Below are 22182 nucleotides of genomic sequence, written 5' to 3'. Positions count from 1 at the left end.
CGAGTTATCGATAGTTTCTAGACCTGTAAGCATAGGTTTCGACGAAGAAATATTTTATAAAAAATAACGATAATTTGATAAGCCTGCTTCAGAGAAAAATATGCAAGGAAAAATGAATGTTGTGATATCTAGAGATTTTGGTGATTACGACGGAATAATAATGTCTATTTATTAATATTTTCTAAGGGTTTTCATATACATAGAGTTTAATGTGAAATTTGTTATTTACAAGTACATCTTTCATTCAAATTTCAATAGAATTTACCGAAGTTATATAATCTATTGTAAACATATCTAGTAAGTGAGTTAATTTAGAAGAAAGATACAACAAATTTATCAAAGTTATATAATCTACTGTAAACATAACTAGTAAGTGAGTTAATATAGAACAGCTTTAATATAAAGTTTCGAGGAAGAATTTAACGAAAGTACCATTAAAACGTTTCGATATGAAGTTTTATAAAACAAACTGAACGAAAAAACCAATAAAGAATACGCGATCGATCTTTATAATTACCACCGTATTCGATCAAAGACACTCCCTAAACCATGTAGTTTATATTCTAGGAACACGGCTCGGATATCGAACGTTAATATTGGAAAACGATATTACGATTCCAGCAGGTTGATAACGCGATTAACAGATGCTTCAGAGTTTCAACAGTTTTATACGCCTGCACTACCATGATAGTTACGTGCAATTTTAATGTAAAATATAACTTCATTTTCTATGATCATACGTTATAACGAGTGTAATGATTTACGAAATTAAAGAACGACTTTCTAAAACACATAATGATTCAATAAGACAAAACACGATTATTAAAAAGATTAATACAATTGCTATTATTTATTATAAGCTCTCGTAAATTATAAATCCCTAATTAAAGTTACATTGAAAATTTGCCTTGTTTTCCATGTAATTCGCTCTGTACACAAAAAAATAAAACCCTGCTCTTCGCTACCCAAATTCTTTGTCTTTCCCTCCTGTCTTCGCATGATTAATTAGTCAATTCATTTTACCGTATAAATTCCACCCTCCCTAAAACTCTTCCCATCTATATATGTACATATGTACATACATATACATGTAGTTGCGCGATCAATTTACGAATAGTTGCGTTTCGTGGCAAATACACGGTATCTCCCAGGTATGACGTAAAAGTCAATCGGTGCGTTAACATTGCAACGTTATACATATAGGTATTTCTAAAGAAGGTAGAGCATAGGAGGGCATAGGATGCGAGTATTGTTAATGCAGAGCCAAAGTCTTTGATATCGCTATCTATCGGTTCCTAGAACAACAGAGGGTACCGTCCTGAAGCTTACCACAAAAGCACGAACAAACGTGATGCACGCTTTCGGTCCCTTATGCTTCCACAAATTGTCCGCGATAACAGACCGGAACGACGTGACCGTGCAGACTTCAATGACCCCTCTGCCCCCCTCCGCCATCCCTCCCCTGATGAAACTATTTTTGCACAATAGAACGATTGCTGTTCGAAGGTCGAACATGTAATATTTTATGAAAGCAATGCTACAATACCTAGGAAAATGGAATATTTAAGCTCTTTCCTAGATGAGTTTTTAACGAGAAAGACGGGAATTTAAAGTGTAAAATGTCATGAAATCGAATGGTATTTTTCTTCTTTTGAAAGATTGGTAAGAAACGATGTCATTATTTTTCTTTTTTTGTTTAACGCTCTAAAAAATATTATAATGGTATCGCTTTATTACGTGAGAAGTATGATTGATAGCTTACGTAATAAAGGACAACAGCTTCCTATCGCTCCTTGTTGAGAATTGAAAGGATTCGGGGTTGGTGTCATATGAGATAAGGTAAACGTGTTTACATAGTACTCAATCCCGTTTAATATGGAAAGCAACATCTGTTAAAATAATTCCAACTGCAAGGTAAGTGTGTCCTTATCGAGGTAGTCAACATCTGCGTATATGTAAAGAATTTGCAATAAAGTATGTTACGCGATCGATTAGTAGAATCAAAATTAGTACAATGTTAGAGATGCCGTGAAAATATGAAAACTTAGTAAAATATAAAAATAAATACACTCAAGACAATTTTTTACATTTAACGAATTACCATTCTCAAAAAATTGCCTATTAAATATTACATATTGCAGGACATTATGTATATGTATATTCTATATAACGATATTTTCAATGACATTCTTATGCAAGGCTAAGACAGTTAAAAATACATATTAATAAATTAATGAATTACTAATCAGCAATTTAAAAACCAAAATTATACTTACTTCAGCGTCTTTCGAGTTGAGTATTTCTTGCAATTCAACGCATTTTTCGTTCGCTTCCTTTAATGCTTTCGATCGTTCGTCTATTCAAAAAGATTATAATATTATTTGTAAATGATGAAATTATGTATAGTTATATTCATCATTTTATATCTTTACGATTCGAATTTCCCGCCATTACGTCACGCACTCACTCGATAAAATAAACTCTTACATTGACAGTCGTCAGTAATTGACGTTACGTGATACTAGGTTATGATTTACATTGATTACATGATTTAGAGATGATTGGACGTACCTATTTCCTCTACTATACCCTCCGATAAGACTTCCTTTGTAAAACTTGTTAACTGTCCCTTTAAATTCGACAAGCTAGGCAGTCCGTCACCGAACCACGCCATTTTACACGTCGACACTTATCCTTGAGTGTACTTTTTAAAGACTATATGAACACTGTTTTTCAAACTTATATGCACTGCATATTTTGACAAAACTACATTACTTAACGGCATAAAAATATCAAAACATGAACTAACAGGAACCTCGCACGTAGTAACCTTCGCAAAACATACAAGTTTAGTTGCGAGCATTGTCGGCAACGTTACGTAAAAAATTACTAGATTTCTCGGGACCTTTTCAGTTTAAATAATAGTGTACCATATGGTGGTATAAAATCTGATCAATTGAAATTGTTATTGATATTTACGATATACTACCTCCTTTTATTTTGTTCTGACGTCAATAAAATTAGTTTGCTAATTCAATCAATAATGTTACAATGTTATCACAGGAAAGCATATACATACTTTTATCGAGCGACTTTTCTTATCGACGAACTCGCTTTTTAGTTCTTTAATATATCTAAAGAGTGCAGTATTAACGACTGAATTTGATACTTTTTTCGCAAGAAACATTTTAGAGCAGTTCTTGTGCGAGTAATTCCAAATCGTTATGCGCAATATAATATCATTAATTAGAAGAATGATGAGGTAATTGATATCTCCTTTCTATTTGATACAATCAGTTTAAAATCGTTTTGATTTTATCGAGTATTATATAGACCTACGACGACGTTTTAATCAGTGAAGTAATAATATTTTTATTATATTTAGTATTAACCACAATATTCCGGTGTTTATCTAATATGATATTGCGTTGTAGGTGAATGCGTAAATATTTTAATAAATGTTATTCGGAATGTTCGAAATACATATTAATTCATGGTAAGATCTGGAGAAGAAGCGCCGGAATCGTTTGAAAACGTTACGGTTGTTCCACGAAACATGCACTTGTAACACCTGTTTTAAATAGGACGCTCTCGCGTCAATTTACTTTATCGTTCCCTGGCAAATAAATTGTCCAGTTTCTCTACCCAGTTTGATAAATGTTAATTCGAGAATAAAAAATCTTCTCAGAACGGCGTCGTGACATACCATTTTGAAAAGTGGCAAAGTTTTCGACAGAGATTGTTTTAAAGGAACCTTTATTCTGTTTTACCTCTTTTTCCTTCCTTTTCTTCTCGTTCTTTTAACTCACGTGTCGCGTATTTCCTTTTATTTTTAGGAAGTCAACCCGATTGCATGGGCATTATGGAGCAGCACCTTTTTACGGGGCTTCCTTTCTCTGCGGCGTGTACCAAAGTATTAGGAAGAATGATGGGCACGAGGCCGAGATCCTCAACAGAGGAAGGTGAGTAGCGGTTGAGAAAGGGACAGACGCTCTGCTATGCTGTGCTTACACGCAGTGCCGTATCGTTTTTCTCGAGTACACGAGAGTAAACGGGCTCGTTTTTAGTTACGTGAAAAGTTAGTTACAGTTCTTCTGCTAATAACTGGTTATTTTCTCCATTGAAACAAACGCTGTTTTTATTTTTCAATTACATGTAACTTTCAAATCACACGTAGATTTTCATTTTATTAGAATTTTAATGTATTTTAAATCCTATAGAATGACAGAAAATTAATGGTTGATGATTTAATTATTACCATCTTTAAAGCTCGTTTACTTAGTGCAAAGATGATACAATTCCTAAACTACGCACAGATCATGCTTTCGTGGTAGGTACATAGGAAATAAGTCAGTAATCATTTAAAAGAATAAACAGCTATTTCAAAGTAGTATTTTATTCGGTATACAAGAGAATATAGCATTCGAATAATTTCTTAGAAACAGGCGATTTCATAATTTTCAAATTAGAAACCAATAAGAATATAATAATATAATAAATAGTGTAATAGCATAAACTACAACACGATGAACGAATTAGTACAATAATGTATAGTACAATAATGAGCGTTTATATGAATATCGATTTGCTTTGGCAATAATTCTTCCACCTATCTGGCAATTATGATTTATTTCGAAACCATCTGATTCTGGCAACAGGTCCGGTGAAAAATTTGGCTGTCGATTTAGGCTGGCTGCCAGTGGAATCGGTCGTATAATCGCAACAACTTAACCAAGTAACAATCGGCGTTGAAAAGGTTTGGTGGTCGCGTGACGCGCCGCAGTTTCGAACACGAGAGGAAGAAGAGGGCTGAGCGAAACGGGCAAAGGAAGAGTCCCGAGTGGCGAGCTACGTCACTGTCCACGCGATCACGATTAACAGAGTGAACAGCACGAGACGTCCGAGCGCGCGAGCAAGACGGAACGCGTGGCGAAGGAAAGGTAGAGGAAAGGAAAGGCGCGCAAGGTAAAGGCACATCTGAATCCTACGGTTGACTCGGCTCAGTCTGATCCGAGCCAAGCCACTGCCCTGGCGCGACGTTGCTCGCTCTGTACGCGGTTGTATCCGCTGCTATTCTTCCTCCTGCTCTTGACACACAGCACGGCACAGTGCACTCGGGGCCGCGGTCTAATCCACTGGTGTCATCGATTACCGATCCAACTTGCTTCCTACGCATCGATTCTCGCTGCGCGGTCAGTTTAAGCCGTGGCGAGCTCCCGCTCTCGCCGAGTTCGCCCGACAGACGAAAATCACCGCCTGATATGTCACAGTGCATGCACCAGCACCGTGTCGATTGGTTCACGCGCGTCCAGTGAACGACCGACGGCGCTCGATTCCTTGGCTTGGCTCCGCTCGTCGCACGGTTTTTGTTCGGTTTTTCGTTTCCGACGTACATACTTATAAATAGTACGTCTGCGATTCGTGACTCGTGCGCGCGTTCGTCAATACGGAGACGTTTTATGGACCCTGCGGTGATTCGACACACCGGAAGTGTAATGATCCTTCTAGCGGGACGTACTGCATCGATCAACGCGGCGACAGCGTACCTTCGATCTGGGATCTAAGTTTCGCGGTCAAGGTGTGTATCATTCAACTCTGTTCTTACCAACTTTAACTACAATCTTACTTTCTTTTTTTTTTTTGGTTCTATCCTTTGTAATCTCCTATGGTGAAAACGCCTTTGTTTCGATTTGACATTCAACGTATCATATTGATATCGATCGCTGCTTTTTAAACAGACGTTTCGTTTATTATTTCGATTTCTTTCTATTTGGTGTGCGAGTTCTTGCAGTTAGGCTTTCTTTATCGATACGAGAAAAGTTGGAGTCCGTTTGTATTCGATGCGATAATATTCCTGATACTTCGTCACGGTGTGTTTCTTCCCTTTGTCTTATCAATGAGCGAACGATAGAAGGGCCAGGCACGGGCAATGGGAAAAATTGATCGTCGGCGTAATTTAATGCCTCCTTAAAGCCGATCGACGAATGCTTAATGTGGGACGAGAACGCACTTCGCATTCTATTCTGAAACGTATCGTCGGCGTTCGTGTCCCTTCCAATGCTGCTTCTGAAAACATCTCAGATAAATGAAACATTTTTCCCGCTTCTTTACGGTAGACAATGGGCTATTAGCTGTAAGCACCAATTATGGGGCTGTACGAGCGCGCTTCTTTTTCCCGAATAGTTGTGCACGAATAAAGTAAGGGTGATCGAGGAAGTCGCGTCCTCCGTCGATGTTCGTAGAAGATGAGGCTAGACGAAACCGGAAACGAGGCTCAAAGGAGTCAAAGGACGACTCCATTCGTTCGTTTTACCACGCGAGACTCTATCCCGTAGGCTTGACTGGATTAATTGGACAATGCAAGTCCATTTGTTTCTGTTGTTCTCGCTGTTGCCTCGATGTACTTGTCTTAATTCTATTTTTTACTTAACCGCCATTTGGTATTAGTTGATCATCAATCGCATAAAGTAACCGTTTCTCCCGAATAAAAATCGCGAATTGAAAAGGATAAAGGAGAGCGAGAAACGAAATCGAGGCCAGCGCACTATCGTTGCCGATATTTACACAAGAAATTGCAGCTTCGTATCGGTTAGCTGCATCAGTTTCAAGGAGCTTGTTTCGTTTAATGACTACACGGCACGTAGGACGTCGCAACCATCGGAACAAAGTAATCGTGACCGTGGTGTCCATTCGCGAAACATCATTGGCCGAGCCCGAATTTCGTGAATCGAGAAGGAGAACGAACGATTCGAGCTTATTTCTTTCCTTTTTTGTTTCTTTTCTCTTTCTTGTTCTGGAAGGATATCGTGTCACAGTCGAATAGCAAAGCGGACGCGTTAATCTAACAAGGCAGGCTCGTCTGCAATTAATTCCGCAATAAGGGTCAATCGTGTGGCAATTTGTTAAGCTTCGTCGGTTTCTATTATCCCCAGTCAGATTCGGGGATTCTGGATACAAAACCTGTTTCACCGATGTATCGAGCAAGACATTGGAGCTCGCGTTCGGCAGGGTTCAACGGCACTCGCCACAGTTCGGCACATTGAACAGACATTTTTCACCGCGACACGAGGACGCGAGGTGTACCTTGGTCTCTTGACCTTCTGCCGGAGCGACTTGTCACGGGCGTCTATCGCTCGAAAGTTTCTGCTTCTACGTGACGGGAAACAATTACATTCGTCGCCACGGAGAAACGATAGACGGCCAGAACCACACCTGACCTTGATTTCTGTAGATCTATTACTAAAAAAAGATATAGGAGAATATCAATCTTAGGCAGTCGCGTTTAGAAACGTAGGCGTATTTCATTAAGAGAAAGTACTATACGGTTTGGATAACGAGGTACCAAGACTGGGTGATGGCTGATTGATTAAGGTTAGGCATCGACGATAACATCTCAAATTAATAGGTCGACTTTTCAGAAGGAATTTTAACAGTTCGATGCGGCTAAGAAAATAATATTGATTTCTTAATTGTTACGCGAGCATTATTCTTCTGTCAACTTTATGTTCGTATGAATACTTTGCGTGAAGCGAGCGAGAGTGTAACATTAACGCCAGAGTGGTCTGTTGTGTTTAATTCGCGGCATGATCTCGTGGATATCGGATTAATTTTAATATGTTAAAGTAGCAGACTCGATTCGTATGTCTGATCGACTCGAGTGACCTGATTCTTACCACACGATCAAAATTCAAGCAACGAGTTTCGAAAGTCTCGCAATAGTCTTTCCCAACCCCATCAGCTCCAACGGCTGTTTTGCAAAAATCCACGCACAATAACCTATCTTGATTGTACGTGAAAGACACTAGATTTCAGCTGTGTTCGATTAGAATTCGACATCAAGACGCTGGTACGCGCGGCGTGTACGAACGAATAAAATAATTCATCAGGCGGCGTGACAGCGGTGAACGGCGTCAGCTAATGAATAATACGTGAACACGTTCACAAAACCGCGACGATCGCGGCGAGACGATGGCGCGAGCCAGAAGGAGAACGCACCGAGGGTGCAATAGCACTCGGGAGCGTGAACGCGTTACCAGAACCTAGAAGGCTACTTTCCAAACGACAGGATACCTTTGGCATTCAAAGCTTCTCTGGAGAATGCGAAGCACGAACCATTAATTTTCTTAGCGATTCGTCGAGCGTAGGGACATTCTTCTCAAGGGTTGATATATTGCGCGCTGCGCCGGTCAACGTTCACGCGTAATTTTTAGTTGAGTCCAGTTTCGAAGAAGGGGATGGACAGAGAGATAGCAGACGGAAGAGAAAAGGGAGGAAAACGGGCCTCCTACCGTTTACGAACGTTCTTTCTCGAATCGAAGACCAGCCACTCGAACATTGTAAAACGAACGGACAAATATTCAATTGCAAATCGCCGCGATTGAAATACATTGGATGGATGGCGAAATGGTCGGAGTCTCGCGGCGTAATTTTGCGCCGGCTTAATGAGTTTAAATATTTAAATTGCACCGACGTGCCAGTCCAACGGGAAAGAAGTTCTTCGATGATTTACCCTCGCCTATATACCGGCACATTTATCAATACACCCTTGGATCCTTTTTGCGGTGTACTCACGATGCACTCGCGGCGTACATGCACTCATCATGGCGCGGCGCGGCGCGGCGCAGCGGCTACCTTCGCTTTTTAATCGGTTCGTTCGGCCGTGCATCACCGTGACCTACGCGAATAGCGTCGCGATATAAATAGCCTGAGACAATGAGATACCGTATCGTGAATATGTTCTGGCTGAATTGCAATAATGGTGTGTGCTTTCGGTGTCTTGGTAATCGGGTTTCATGAGAGATGCATTGTGTTGGAGAGCTGTAGGCGTTTCGATTTTAAACGAGACTGAAAAAGTCGTGAAAAAATGTTTTAACGTACCTTTAGATTTTAATAATTTATGTAATTTTGTAGTTTTATATATATAAATATTGAAAGTATCAGACTGGAAATTTAATAATATGGACAATATGTGCACATAATCTTTTATTACGTTGACAATCATAGTCTCTAATCAGAACAAATATAAAACGTATAAAGTTATACCGTAAACCTAGTAGGTTTCGAAGAATCCAAAGTATCGTAACTTTTCCCCTAATTTACTGTAATTGGATCAATGTTTTTATTAAAAAAAAAAAATTACTCTCCTTTAATTCGATGATAATGCAACGATCGTCACACTTTATATTACGTGCTTCAAACGTTTTAAAATATCTACAATTAAACTCGCTACGTCTTGCAACGATCACCAACTTCTGCAACTCGTTCCTGCTTCTGCCTTTGTATTAATATTTGCATCGATAGTTAAATATATTCCATCGATAAATATGGAACACCCGCATCGCGATAGCGAATGCCGCCTCTCATCTCCATATCGATTTCGTTGGCTCCAGGAGGTTTTGCTCGCTAGTAAATTTTTTGCAGCCTAGCAACCAAAGTGGAGATGCATGCCAACAGGTTTCAAAGCGAAGGTATTTTAAGTGACAGCCACTCGTATAGTATTAGCGCGCGTACATACTACATACACGTGGGTTACCGCACGGATGAGCGCGCGTCGAATAGTCAGGCGATCGTATTCGAGATGTTACTTACGTCGGAACTATGAGCTAACGGTACAGACGAGTAGCCGAACGGCGAGTAGCGAGCTGTTTACGATTTTTTAAAGTCACAGTAGGAAGCACACGTCGCGGTTCGAGGCGTTGAAAATAAATTTGTGATCGTCTAGTTATAGTGGATCGGTTATGCTCGGTATTGCTGTCCAAACTTTGCCAGTAAAATGATTCACCGATTCTAGCTATTGCCTTTTGCGTCAAGATTTCTTCCTAAATTCTGTTTTTGCTGCAACGACAATGCGTAGCGTTAGTATCGTTAATCACTATCGCACTAAACTCATAAAAAAAATTATGTTACATCTTGGGTCTCTTCCCTGTTATAGGATTCCACCTGTCGCATTGGATTAAAAAAATTATCTGTATCATTATCGGAGACCTGTTGGTATGCGTTCGAGAGGATTTCCAATTGAGAGCATTTTCTCGGCCGGTTCACGTGTTGCTAGTTTAGCTCGTGTATAAACCAGAAGACGGATAATTGATATTCACGTTATTCTATTTCGTTGATTTATCGAGTAATTTAATTGATAAGTTGATTTTCACTACAGCACGCGAGTATTTAGTTTGGCGGAAGATCGACGTTCCCGATACACATCGGCGGCATGTTTGAATCTCAGAGTTGTATTTCGGTGTTCGGTACGTTTAACTAAGTTGAAACCGGCTGCCACTGTTTCAGCTGCGCCGCTCCGCATCGTACGGATTTTTCACCGCGTCGCCACGATATTTGTTACTTGAACTTGTTATGTAAATAATGTTTATAGCGCGGTAATTATGCGCGGGAAAAAGGCGTGCATAAATTTGCTTGATATACCTAAAACGAATGCGTCGATGGAGCCGGCCGTTTCGAGATTTGTGTACCGTAGAAATTTGCATTGTAGATAATTTATCGTGCTTAGCACGATCGCGTGATGTATCTTAATGGTATGGAAGCAGTTCTCACTTTGAACCACCTCGTTGACTTTTCATCGGACCTATTTTTTTGTGTTGTTTTCGCAGGACTTCTCGACGTTCGTCTAGGTTCTACATGGTGGCTATCATTTTAAAGAAAAAGGAAGATCGAACATTGCAGGAGACGAAGCGATCGAAAAATCGACTCTTCCTCTCAGCAACTTTCGATCTTTCTCGGTTGTGTCTGGATGTCATAAATCACGAAATCAATTGCACCGAGCCAATCATTCTACTTTTATATGTGTCTTTTTCGACGACGTTTCGAACAGAGATGTAGATAATTCAACTTCGTTTTATGTCCTCTTTTCTCTACCCCTACTCTTTTTCCTTCGCTTTTTTCCTTGTTTTCTTCTTGTTGTTCACGAAGTCGACTCTATTAGTCGCACAAGCGTGTCCCGTTCACGGATCTCATGGAAGACACAAGATAAATATCTATCTGATTAACGATCAGATCCAGCGATATCCTCCTGCTGACTGATCAACGAGTCAGTTTTTTTCGACCAACCTCCGCCATACGAATCGTTAGGCTATCGAGCCTGACGCTTTTGCAATTCGTTAGTGTTTCATTATTCTATTGTCGCGGTGGACACGTAATTCCCTTAGGTTCAAAAGCATTAGTTAATTCGTCCACTTATTCATTCATCGTACGGAGCAATTTTAATTGGTTTCGTTGAACCTAGGCCCATTGAACTCGCATTTGAAGAACTTCGAACGTTTTCAGGTTCGCTTCATTCATCGCTCCGAATCGCAGTCAATTATTCGTCGGATATTAATTTATTTCGTTTATTAATTGTATTTCTTATTTTAACAAAACGAGCATTGAACAAGTATTCTGGTACTACAAATATACTGATATTATAACTGAGTTAGTATTTAATAAATGATTATTCGAGCGTGTTAGATTTAGTCATCGAGTGTTATGTATTAACACGGTGAAAACTTATTTTAGGGGAATGTAATATAGATAGAAAATTGTAATCAACGGAGACGTCTTCCATTCGTTATTTTTTTGTAATTGAAATGTTAATTGATCATTTACATTCGTTAACATTTCAACGAATTCCCATTACTACTTCTAATATTTGATTAAACCGATTTTTACTTTTCGTTGTATTTCAAAGATCTATTAATTATTTTAAGTATAAAAATTAATGCCACGGAGGCTGTATTCGATCGAAAATTTATTCGTTCCTTTTAAAAAAGAACGCGCGTTACTAAGCGCGTAAGGGTTAAATGTCTCGCAACTCTGGTCTTTTGTTCCCCGACAACACGTCGAGATTAGATCGTGTTCGTCTGCATCAGTGTGTACGAGCTGCAACGGCGATAGTTTTGACCGGATTACAGCGTCGTCCTCATCTTTCAGGATGACCGAAACCGATGAGCGGATGAACGAGTAAAGCCAGGAAGGAATCACAAGGGAAACGAGGGCTGCCGAAGGAAGAGATGGTGGTGGAGTGGCTCTGCCCTGGACTTCGGCCGGCCGGAAGCCGTAGGCCCCGTCTTCTTCATTGCAAAGTGATACTTCTCGATGAACACGAACTACTGCAAGATGTTTTGGTGAGTTTCTATCCGATCTTTTGTCTCTTTTAATTAGAATATTCATTGACTTGGATTTCGATGGATATCCATTAATGCCCTTCCGCGAGTTTCATCTATTTACGATAGCGAGTAAGTACATGCATTATAATCTCACATGTGTTACGACTACATCGTTAAATTATTCTTACGAGAAATTAATCGCGTCTTTTTATGCACAACCTAGTAACAGCGCGCAGAAATTTCGTACACCCACGCTTAGGCCTTTTCTGGCAATAGAAATCAAGTATATAAAAGGTGGGTAGGCGATGTGGGCGAACTTGTGTCGCTAACGTGTGCTCCTTTTCGCGTATACCCTTAACAATAATTTTATGTCGGACAAAAGTGTTTTTTTCGTGCTGAAATCAAATCGCGATAAACGATATCCCTTAAAACTGTAGTTTGCTCTACGGACAAGCTAAATTAGTGTAGCTACTGAATAGAATTACCATATTACATTTCTCAATTTTCTTTGAAGCCTTGAAGCATATGAAAAAATTTTCGAATTAGCAAAATATGCTAATAACATTCGAATAAATAGTGTCGTACAAATGTAGTCAACGAAAGAATAATATTATAAGTGGGGTAGTTATTATATTATTTTTAGAATCATGAAACAGAGGAGATGCATATGTTGTGCGTGTAATAATTTGCTACATTACATATTTCCAGCATAGCATGATTTGAAGCATAAAATATGACTTATCTTTAATTTTATCCATTACTATTAACAAGATAGATTCCGCCTGATTATTAATGCTTGAACGGGACTTCGGACGAACCACTTCATGTTAACATGATGAAAATACGTTATTTTACGTTATCTCCTTAATGTAACATGGAATGTTGCAAGCAAATTACACAACATTCTAAAAGGCAGAAAGGTATTCCAATTACGTTTGACGTAATAAACAACGTCTGAACGTTTCCTGTTTCCCGGGGTTTAAATGCGTTTCGTAAAAATAGTGAATAATTTTCAAGAGACCCCGCTTTATTTCAGTATTTAAGAGCTGCATCACCAAAAGTGAGCGACATTCGTCTATTTTAGAATGATTATTAGTTCATGGGACAATTTCGCGCAGACGCGTCACATAATGAACATGCTGTTAATTGCTTTTGCCCGTACATATTGCGTTGTTGTTTCGTAATTGTCTATCTGCTACAGATATTCTCTTTCGATACGATTTACCTGACTATCTGGCACTTTCATCGATGAAAGTGATATTCCCTCACATCACAAGAATTAAATAAAATTGTTGTCTTTATCTGAGAAGTGGTACAGTTATTACATCAGAATTCGTAAATTTCCCGTGCGATAAAAGGTAATATTTGTTACTCTGGTTTGTTGGAATGTTTTGACTAAATCTGTGACTTACTATTTTAAAATGAACATAGTGTAGGAAATAACGACAGTGAGAAAAAATGCGGTAATTCAGAAAACGGAATGTAATTTTTCTTCGATTCTCATTAGCGCATTAGCCGTTTGATGAATTTTTTTAGCGAATACGTTGAAGTCTTAACGTTAGTTTGCAAAAAGGTGTGGAGTATTAAATAACGGATGTTTTGCTAACTGCATAGGTTACATACTTTAATTGCATGAGTAGTCAGAAGAAAGTCGTATATTTTTTGCTACTGGTGCTCGATGCAACAATTTTCTATCTCCAATACTTCATGTTTAGAAAGGTCTTCAACAGGGTATTGCGTTTAATAAAAATTTGATTATTTAACCGTTCCCCCAATTCTCTCAATAATAAGGCATAAAAACATTTTTTGTCTTAAACGTACAATATTTTTAACTTAAACATTTATCAGTCTTATAATACGTGTAACAATGTGGAAAATGTACATTTACTCGCTATTTAACACAGGTGTAAAACGATTAACGTATCTGAATATTGTCGTGTGCGATACATCGATAATAATTATCGATATGCCCATCACGTACGCTCATTAAGGGGAGCGAAATGACTGGCGCTTCTTTCGACGAAACATGCCGATTTAATAAATGTCTCAATTCTGATAGGAATTCGCAAAGGATCAACCTACAGCCATTCTATAAATCGTATTATTTATATCAAGGAATACACGATAAATTAATACACGATACATTTAAGAATTATCAATTTATGTCGTTTACAATTACTAAGCCATTTTCGATGAAAGAAGACTCATTTGTACATTTATTTTGATAATATTAAATTTTGTAGATTTCTAGTATTTGTGAACAAAATTATTTCGAGTTTGTTGCTCAGTGTTATTTCTAGATAGTTACGTGGCATATTATTTTAATCATATTTTCTGCTTCCAAAATATAAAAATTACCGTTAGCCAATATACTGCGCCATCGGTCAAAATAACAATATCCACAAATTACTTTGAATCTCTCATCCAGTAATTTTTTCTATATTGAATATTTCATATAGACTCACGACAAAAATACCGATCCTTTCAAAGATTCATCGTCGATCGTGAGCAGGATACCCGGTCATAAAACAGGTCACCTCACGCATTCCATATTTCATCGTCGCGGCAATTGCGCGCGCGAAGCACGCTCGCATCGCGACCAATTCTGCGCACAAATCATCGTCCGAAATTTAACGCCACGACCTACTATAACACGCCGGAGGCAAGAACGCAGAGCAGCAACGCACCCGTGTTGCACACGTTTCTCCGTCGTTGCGCGTCACGCTAAAAACCTCTCAGACACGCCACGATTCAATCTTCCTGCGTGGCGTACATGCAAGTACCTACACAGCAGTGAATGTCGCCTTTTCAACGAGCGTTGAGATTGTGCACTTTTGATACGCTTTCTTGTCAATTTTTTGGATGAATCGAGAATACAAGATGTCGAAGTAATTTAACATGTTTAACAAGTTTACAAAGTAAAAGCTCACTATCAAACGAACCATACAGTACCGCTTTGCGATTAAATCAACATTGGACCAATCACCCGCACCTTTTCCTTCAAATGTGAAAAAAGTCCTTTTCAATTGGAACTTGAAAATTTGGACTTATATCGTATATTGCATTTAAAAACTGTCTTATAAAATGTTCGAGTAGCTCCTCGATTACTTGAAAGTTACTCAACGTGGTTTAAAACATATATACATTTTAAATCATATTATCTCTTGTGATTGTGCATTTTGACGAGAATTGTGGAAAGTACGATCGATCGGCGACGACCACCATCGATTGTATGTAGAGAAAATGTGGAATTGTCGATCGTAATTGGCCAACTCAGTGATCATTAATCGAAGGCCACGGTGAGCAGTTAAGGATGGTTGTTTGTTGGTGTTCACGGGCCAGATCGGTCGGAGAACGAAGACCCGACAGCCGGAGGCTCTCTTTAGTTTTATTCGGTGGCAAATTAACGGCCGTTTGGCGCGTGGGAGAGCGAAATCCAGCGGATAAACTGGCCGACGAAGGTTTATGATTTAATGATGCACTGTGATGCGGCTTAATTGCCATCAAGATTGTACCGGTGGATGTCGGTTATTGACGGTTTCGATGTTCATTGATGTCTGTATCCGCGAGCACGGTATGCCACGAACCCAGACTTAAAACCTTTTTCATTTGCTTTATTCATGGTTAATCTTGTGGAACGGCCTTTCTTTACTCTTGGCTTACTCTTTACTCTCTTGACTTTATGATTCAAATCGTCGACCGGTAGTTGTTCAGTTTCGTACGCTTCCGAATGTTGATTGTGAGATTGGACAAAAAATAGAGTAGATTTTAATTTTTAATTTCAGCCGTTTTATCAACCATATTGTACAGGATTAGAAAGGGATGCTTTACAGTGAAGTTTGAGTTTATTAGTATACCAGGAGTTCTCTTTTTTATGTTATTACGTTGCCGTTTTAGAGTGAATATTGGTAATAATCGCGTTAATAATTACTATGTAGAAACTGTATAATCGATGACATTAATTTTCATAAACGTACAAACCGATTTATTTTCTCTTCGAATGTTTCGAAGTCGACGATTTAGTACATCGCGTAGATACTGCATCACGTAACGCACAAGGGTTTCGCCCAATAATAACAAGTAGTCTTCGTTGCTGGGAGATATTGCCTCTTGCTAAATTCATTCATACACCCGTAATCTATAGCAGATATACGCCAAGTTGATTTACATTCAAAAGGACACCCTTTCACCCACGTTCCTTCGTAAAGCATTGTCAGTGGTTCCCGATACCGGCATATTTTCGACGATGCTATCACGCGATGTTAGAGTAAGCCTGCCAGCTTACGCGGCATTGGACGCGCCTCTTTCGTGGCGATCCCATAGTCCTCGAATCGCGGTTTCGCGTCTCCGTCCGTCATTAAACGCACGCGAAACGACACTTAAAACCGGCTATTACTTTGCTACTGATTGACACACCTACTATAAGGCTCGATTCACAATAGCCTGCTTGCCAATTCTGACAGAAAGGTAGGTCCCTGTTCCGAGACCGAAAGTAATTTCCTTTTCACGCGAAGATTGATTTCGTAGGAACTACATATTTGAATGATATTCGTGTCGGCTGCGAATATTTTCTGTAATTGATATCGAAGATCAACGATTCGAGTTAGCAATTTCTTTCGCTGCATTTGACGCAAAACGACAGGCTTGCCTTGCAATTTGCTTTTATCTCGAATATGCAAATATAATCGACGTTGTAATTGCGTTACTGTACCGTAATGTATTACAAGGGTTTTCCTACAAATATATATGTTTACATTTTGGTTTCTTGCTTCAGATTTTGCTAATTTAGATCTTTTCTTTTGGAATTGGTTGCTTTCCTATCTCGATCTTTGGGTATTATGTATATCAAATATGAAATGCCAATGATATTCGTTACACAGAAATAACCTGTAAGTTATAGATGTCCCCGAACAACGCTAAAATGAGAATTCTATACTTTACTGCATAATTCAGCGTTTTATGAGTGTAATAGAAAACATGTCGATAACTTAAGTCCCGTTTTTATACCTGTATCTAGGATGATTATTTCTGCTAAAGGTGACGCGAAAGGCATTAAAAATGTTACTTGTACGAGTAATAAGGTGTGATCAAATTCTTATCAGTTTCTTCATCTTTTATTGGTTGTGTTCAACGTCTCGAAACTGGTTCTTGTTCGACACTGTTCTCCTTGGTCGATAGTTGTCGCATCGTTAAATGTGAATCGACCTTAATTCCCTGATTCCTGGGCGCATCGTTCGTGAAATGTAAAACATCGTGTAGCTCACGGCATCACAACCATGCGGTCAGGTCATTAAGTCCAAGACACTTCGCGCACGTAACTGCCCTATTATTCATTCTAGCCAGCGCTGTCTATCAGACGCTGGTTTCAGTTTGCCCAGGGAACTTCGTTGCTTGTAAATTATCCCTGCATTCGCGACTCCCTTTAATTAGATATCGCGAACGTAACGTCAAAAGTGGAAACATCGTTTGACTGCTCGACAACCGAAAGATGTTACAACAATTTGTAACGATAGGCGGGTTTAGAACTTGTTAGATTTATCTACTACTTCCAGCTGTCCGTCAGTGTTCAATGTATTCGTCACGATTTATCGCTGGACAAATAGTGTCTCGTTAAGGAAAATTCACGAACTCAAAGTTTCGTGTCTTCTAAATGTTGAAGGTACCTTGCTTCATCGAAGATTTTTCACTTATTCCAGAATGATATTTTTGATCGTTCCTTCTAGTGATTTGTAGTGATCTATATGGGAACGATCGTACAGCTAGAAAAGATTGACGTATAAGCCACAGTCATGCTTTGTACGATGTTTAATATAAATATAGTTCATAATTTGTACCAAATATTCAAAGTATAATAATTGTTCTTAGAATTTTTCACCTTTACGTATACAAAGAATATATGCTAATAATTGTATCCTCTCGATAAAAATCGAAAATCGTTTACGCAGTAATCGATGGATTAAAGGGATTAATCGATCTCAAATATTCAATCAATTGCTGATTAGTATTTCAGCCGACTCTGGACAGCGGTGGTTAATAAGTGAGTCGATTTATAAAATGTGGAGGGGAATTTGTCGTCATTGGTGCGGGCTAATTGCCTGCTAGTGTGCGCGAGCGTTCACAAATTGATATTCAGCGATTCAAGACGTGCGCACATCGATATTCTTCAAAGGCGAGTTTATACCACGAATTAACCAGCTCTTAGCAATCGATCAGCGGTAATCGAGCATTTTACGACGGCGGACGTTAATGACAAACAAGAAACACGTGTTACACCATTGCCAATACACCGCTACGCCACCACGAACAAAGTGTTACTTACTTATCAGTCGGAAGTAGTATGTTATACTGCCATGTATTATGGTGCAATTAAGAGAAAAAAATACGCCTGCCTACGCGCTTCATCATTCACTCGTCTAAAGACTGACTTCTGACTTTCCGTCCGTGGTTACGCGAACGAGATACGACGTATATAAAATCTAGAAGTAATTAACGCCGCACTCAACTACGCTCCGCGTTCCCGCGCAATAATTACGGGTCCCCCTTCCGAATATGGCAAAGTTCATTTTGCGCATGCGAAAACTTTTAAAAGAGCTGACCTTTGGATAACGTCTAATAATTTAAGGAAAAGAATTTGATGTTTCCAGTTGTTTCTATGAACCATGACATTCGGTAAACAATAATACGGTTTTTCTCAATAGGAGATCAAATATCTTGGGGCTGAAAATTTATATGGCACGAAACATTGTGTTTCGTACCTTGTTATTTCATATTACAAAATGGAAAATTCAAGAATTAAAAGTACTTTATGTGTTTCCTTCTCAGATTAACGCGCAACTTATGTTAGATTTTCCCAATCTTCAATAACCGCTGTCGTCAAAACCACTCCGACTGAAGTTGCGCGTTCGGCATCTCGCTACCTATTCTACACCGAGCGTTTATTAAAAAAGTAATCACAATAATTAAATTTACCGGAATCAGAACTCCCGTTAAGTGTTCTAAGTTCATAGCGCGTCAGAATCGAAAGAATTTGACGCGAAATTGCTGCTCTAACGGCGTTTCCAGTTCTTGGCCAAGGAACCGTGACCGGTATCGCGCAGGTAACAGCGAGTCGTATTAAATCGGTTGCTCGAAGATTGATATTCATCGCGTTGTCTGGGGGAGGATTCCACGAGTCTTATATAAAGGATCTGTTGACCGTCGCTCGTGAAACGTCTCTAATTAATTCTAATTAATGCGCTTCGAGTTGCGCGCCTATCTACTACCTATTAATACTTACTTTTATTTTAAATTTATAGTATTACTTTTATTATTAATTATTAACTATTACCTATAATTATAATCGTCCTTTCTTGCGATGTAATGCTTGCTGCTGTAGCCCGGCTCGGTTCGGCTTGTCTCACTTCAGCGCGATACGGCGTGGAGCGGCGGCGTTTTCGCGATCCATGACGCGAGCGTCACACGCAACAACGATTATTCGTAGGGCCCAGTTGACCGGAAAACCGGAGAGAACGTCTTCGTACAGAAGGTTGAATCGTGAGCATTGTATGACAGATATTAATGATTCGAATACCTTCTATGAAAGGGAAAGTCTTAATATAGAAAAGTGTAGTAGAATCGAATATTTAACACTGATCTTGTATTTATTGCACTTAAACAACATAGCTGATCGTGAAGCTGTCTTTGTCGCAGTTGTAGAAATTATGGTGAACTAGTAAAGTTCTACATAGGATTGCAACAAATGAACTTATAGAAAAAAAATTATCGGTTTCTCGATAATTGATAATAGGTTGGTTAGTTTGATTTTCGAGAAGCTCAATATTTTATTGAATCTCACTCTTCTAATATATACAGTAAATTCTAGTTCAAATACGTTTGGAATCGTTAAAATAATCAAATATAGGTAACAGTACTCCATTTTTCGATTGACCGTGCCTTCGTTTAATCGTGACTGGTTGATGGCTAGGTGGATGCGGGACTATTGATCGCGTGTAGCTAGGCTAAATCAAAGTCCTGCATAATCACGCAGGAATGTCGTACTTATCGGCGGACGTTCGGTTTCATTGAACTCGCGCGCGATTCTAACCGAGACAGGAAAGAAGAAGCGCGTTCTCCCGTGGATATTTAAAATATTACGTAATGCGGCGTGACCGGATGAGAGCAACTCGTCGCGTTGTTCTATTTCTATTCAAGGAAGCTGTTGAACGGTGTCTCGATGATCGCAATCACGATCGTAAATGATTATACGAATGAGAAGATACGGGAAGATAATGATTTTGGTTATGCGAGAGCTGGTGACCGTGGGAATGGTAGAACGGCAGATTGAAATTTGTGTTGTGGGAAGGTTAGTACGAAGGAGAAAGGAAATATTATATGGATGCAGGTAAGATGGGAAAATTAATGTATGCAGTGCTTCCTCTGTAAATAATCGGGAAACGAATGGATTGTTGGTGTACCATTTAATTGGAATCTGAATCTTCCCGTTATGATAGCGATTATATAGTATTTTTTTGTACAGAACTAGAAATGTTTAAATCTAAATCAGGCGATCTCGATAGATAGGTATTGACTTGCCCTTCGTTGATCAAGAAGATCAAACCTCAGATAATTTCGCAAGATGTACGAGAAAGAATCCGCTTTCACTCCAAACGCAGGGATCATTTTTCGAATAACCCGATCACTACTTAGTACCTCCATTAGGTTGGACAGACGAAGGAGTCGTGCCGTCATCGTTGCCGCGTTATAATTTCAACAATATTTCGTTTGGCTGCGGGTTTGGTTGAACGAAACTCACCTCCCGTGACCAGAGGCTAAGACAGCGGTGGGTTATGGGTGGCGCAGCACGAACAAGGGGCGTACGTATCATGGAGGTACCCGGGGCACCTTCTTCTTCTTCTGGCTGGTCTGTTATTAGGCGATATACTAAAATTGGTGGGCCACTTCCCCACAGGGCAACCCCGTAACTCCCTCATCCACCCTGCACACTAATTCACGCGGCTTTTAACTTCGGTTTCTTTCTCCTTCGTTCAGTTCGTACCTTTTCCGTTCCCCTGGCGAACATTTTGCTCTCGAATAGCCAGCCGCGGATTTCAGCATGGACACGTGTGCGTTCGTGTAAGCGCGCAACCGAGCGAGCAGTCCACCGCCAAACATTAAAAACGAGGAAATTATTGCCTAGAGAGGGAATCACCGTCTATGGGGGCCCGTACCGATTAACAGCGACCGTGAAAACTTTCGGAATGCTCCGCCGAAGGAGATCCCTGGAATGCCTTCCCTCGGGCTGTTAGAATGAAACGTTCGGTCGACCGGTGATTCTCGATTCGAAAGGGTAATCTTGTCTTTTGCCCGCTGAATTTTTCGGGAATAAAGTCCGCGACCGACACGAAACTTCCACGACAAGGAGATGTTTCCAAACCGCCTTCTTTTCCCTTGTTCTTTTATTTTTGCGTTCTCTTCCATTTTCTTTTTTTTCATATGGTGGAGCGATCCTACCCCGAAGCAGCCCTAATTATGGAATATTCGGTGATGGAATTTCGATCGGTTAAAAATATCTGGAGTGGCTTAGTCGTGACGCTCAGCGTGATATTTTCGGTGCGTGTTTCCAACTGCGATATTCCAAGGCTTTGGTTTCTTTTTTTAATAAATAACGTTCGAAAATTTTTTGTTGAGCGGGAATACGTCGAACATTAAAATTAAAATGGTTATAAGATGTAACTCGTATTTCTATGAAAAGTTTAAATTCAAAAATTTATAATCGCGGAATAATTAAGTTAAAACATGTTTGAGATAAAAAAAATAAAAATTTTTAAAGTGGCAAAATATGAATGATACCCGATACTAACAGTCGGATATCAGGCAAACACGTTTTATATATTCGCCGGGTATAATTTATACGATTCGAAGCAACTTCACTCCCGGGTGGGAAATACGACTAATTTAAACGTTACATGGGATAAATACGTTATATTATGCGTTACATCGAGTTTCATGAATATTTCATTACTCGTGTGTATCTCTGCATTGGCCGACTACCCCAAGCGTGAACTATACGTACGAGTAAATATCCATTGTACTTTTTATACCGTTTTATAGG

General features: G+C 39.3%; 2 protein-coding genes across 4 annotated transcripts in view; one reads left to right on the top strand and one right to left on the bottom strand.

The window, feature by feature from the left end:
• Positions 1–2852, bottom strand: part of LOC122577620 (thyroid receptor-interacting protein 11-like) — a 44963-nt gene extending 42111 nt beyond the window's left edge. The window contains exons 1-2 of the mRNA XM_043749031.1: positions 2572–2852; positions 2277–2356 (exon numbers count right to left, since the gene is read on the bottom strand). Coding sequence (XP_043604966.1) covers positions 2277–2356; positions 2572–2674 — 183 coding nt within the window. The 5' untranslated portion in view covers positions 2675–2852. The remainder of the gene's footprint in view (positions 1–2276; positions 2357–2571) is intronic.
• Positions 2853–3167: 315 nt separating this feature from the next.
• Positions 3168–22182, top strand: part of LOC122573522 (band 4.1-like protein 4) — a 62790-nt gene continuing 43775 nt past the window's right edge. Inside the window, exons 1-4 of one of the 3 annotated variants that reach the window (XM_043739990.1) lie at positions 3168–3262; positions 3837–3962; positions 4659–4965; positions 11917–12110. In XM_043739990.1, coding sequence (XP_043595925.1) covers positions 11997–12110 — 114 coding nt within the window. In that variant the 5' untranslated portion in view covers positions 3168–3262; positions 3837–3962; positions 4659–4965; positions 11917–11996. Of the gene's footprint in view, positions 3263–3836; positions 3963–4658; positions 4966–5023; positions 5579–11916; positions 12111–22182 lie in introns of those variants that run through there. The other 2 variants (XM_043739979.1, XM_043740000.1) reach the window with 2 other exon arrangements.

The sequence above is a fragment of the Bombus pyrosoma genome, linkage group LG2, assembly GCF_014825855.1.
Source record: "Bombus pyrosoma isolate SC7728 linkage group LG2, ASM1482585v1, whole genome shotgun sequence".
Classification (NCBI taxonomy): domain Eukaryota; kingdom Metazoa; phylum Arthropoda; class Insecta; order Hymenoptera; family Apidae; genus Bombus; species Bombus pyrosoma.
This window is presented reverse-complemented; position numbering and strand designations above follow the sequence as displayed.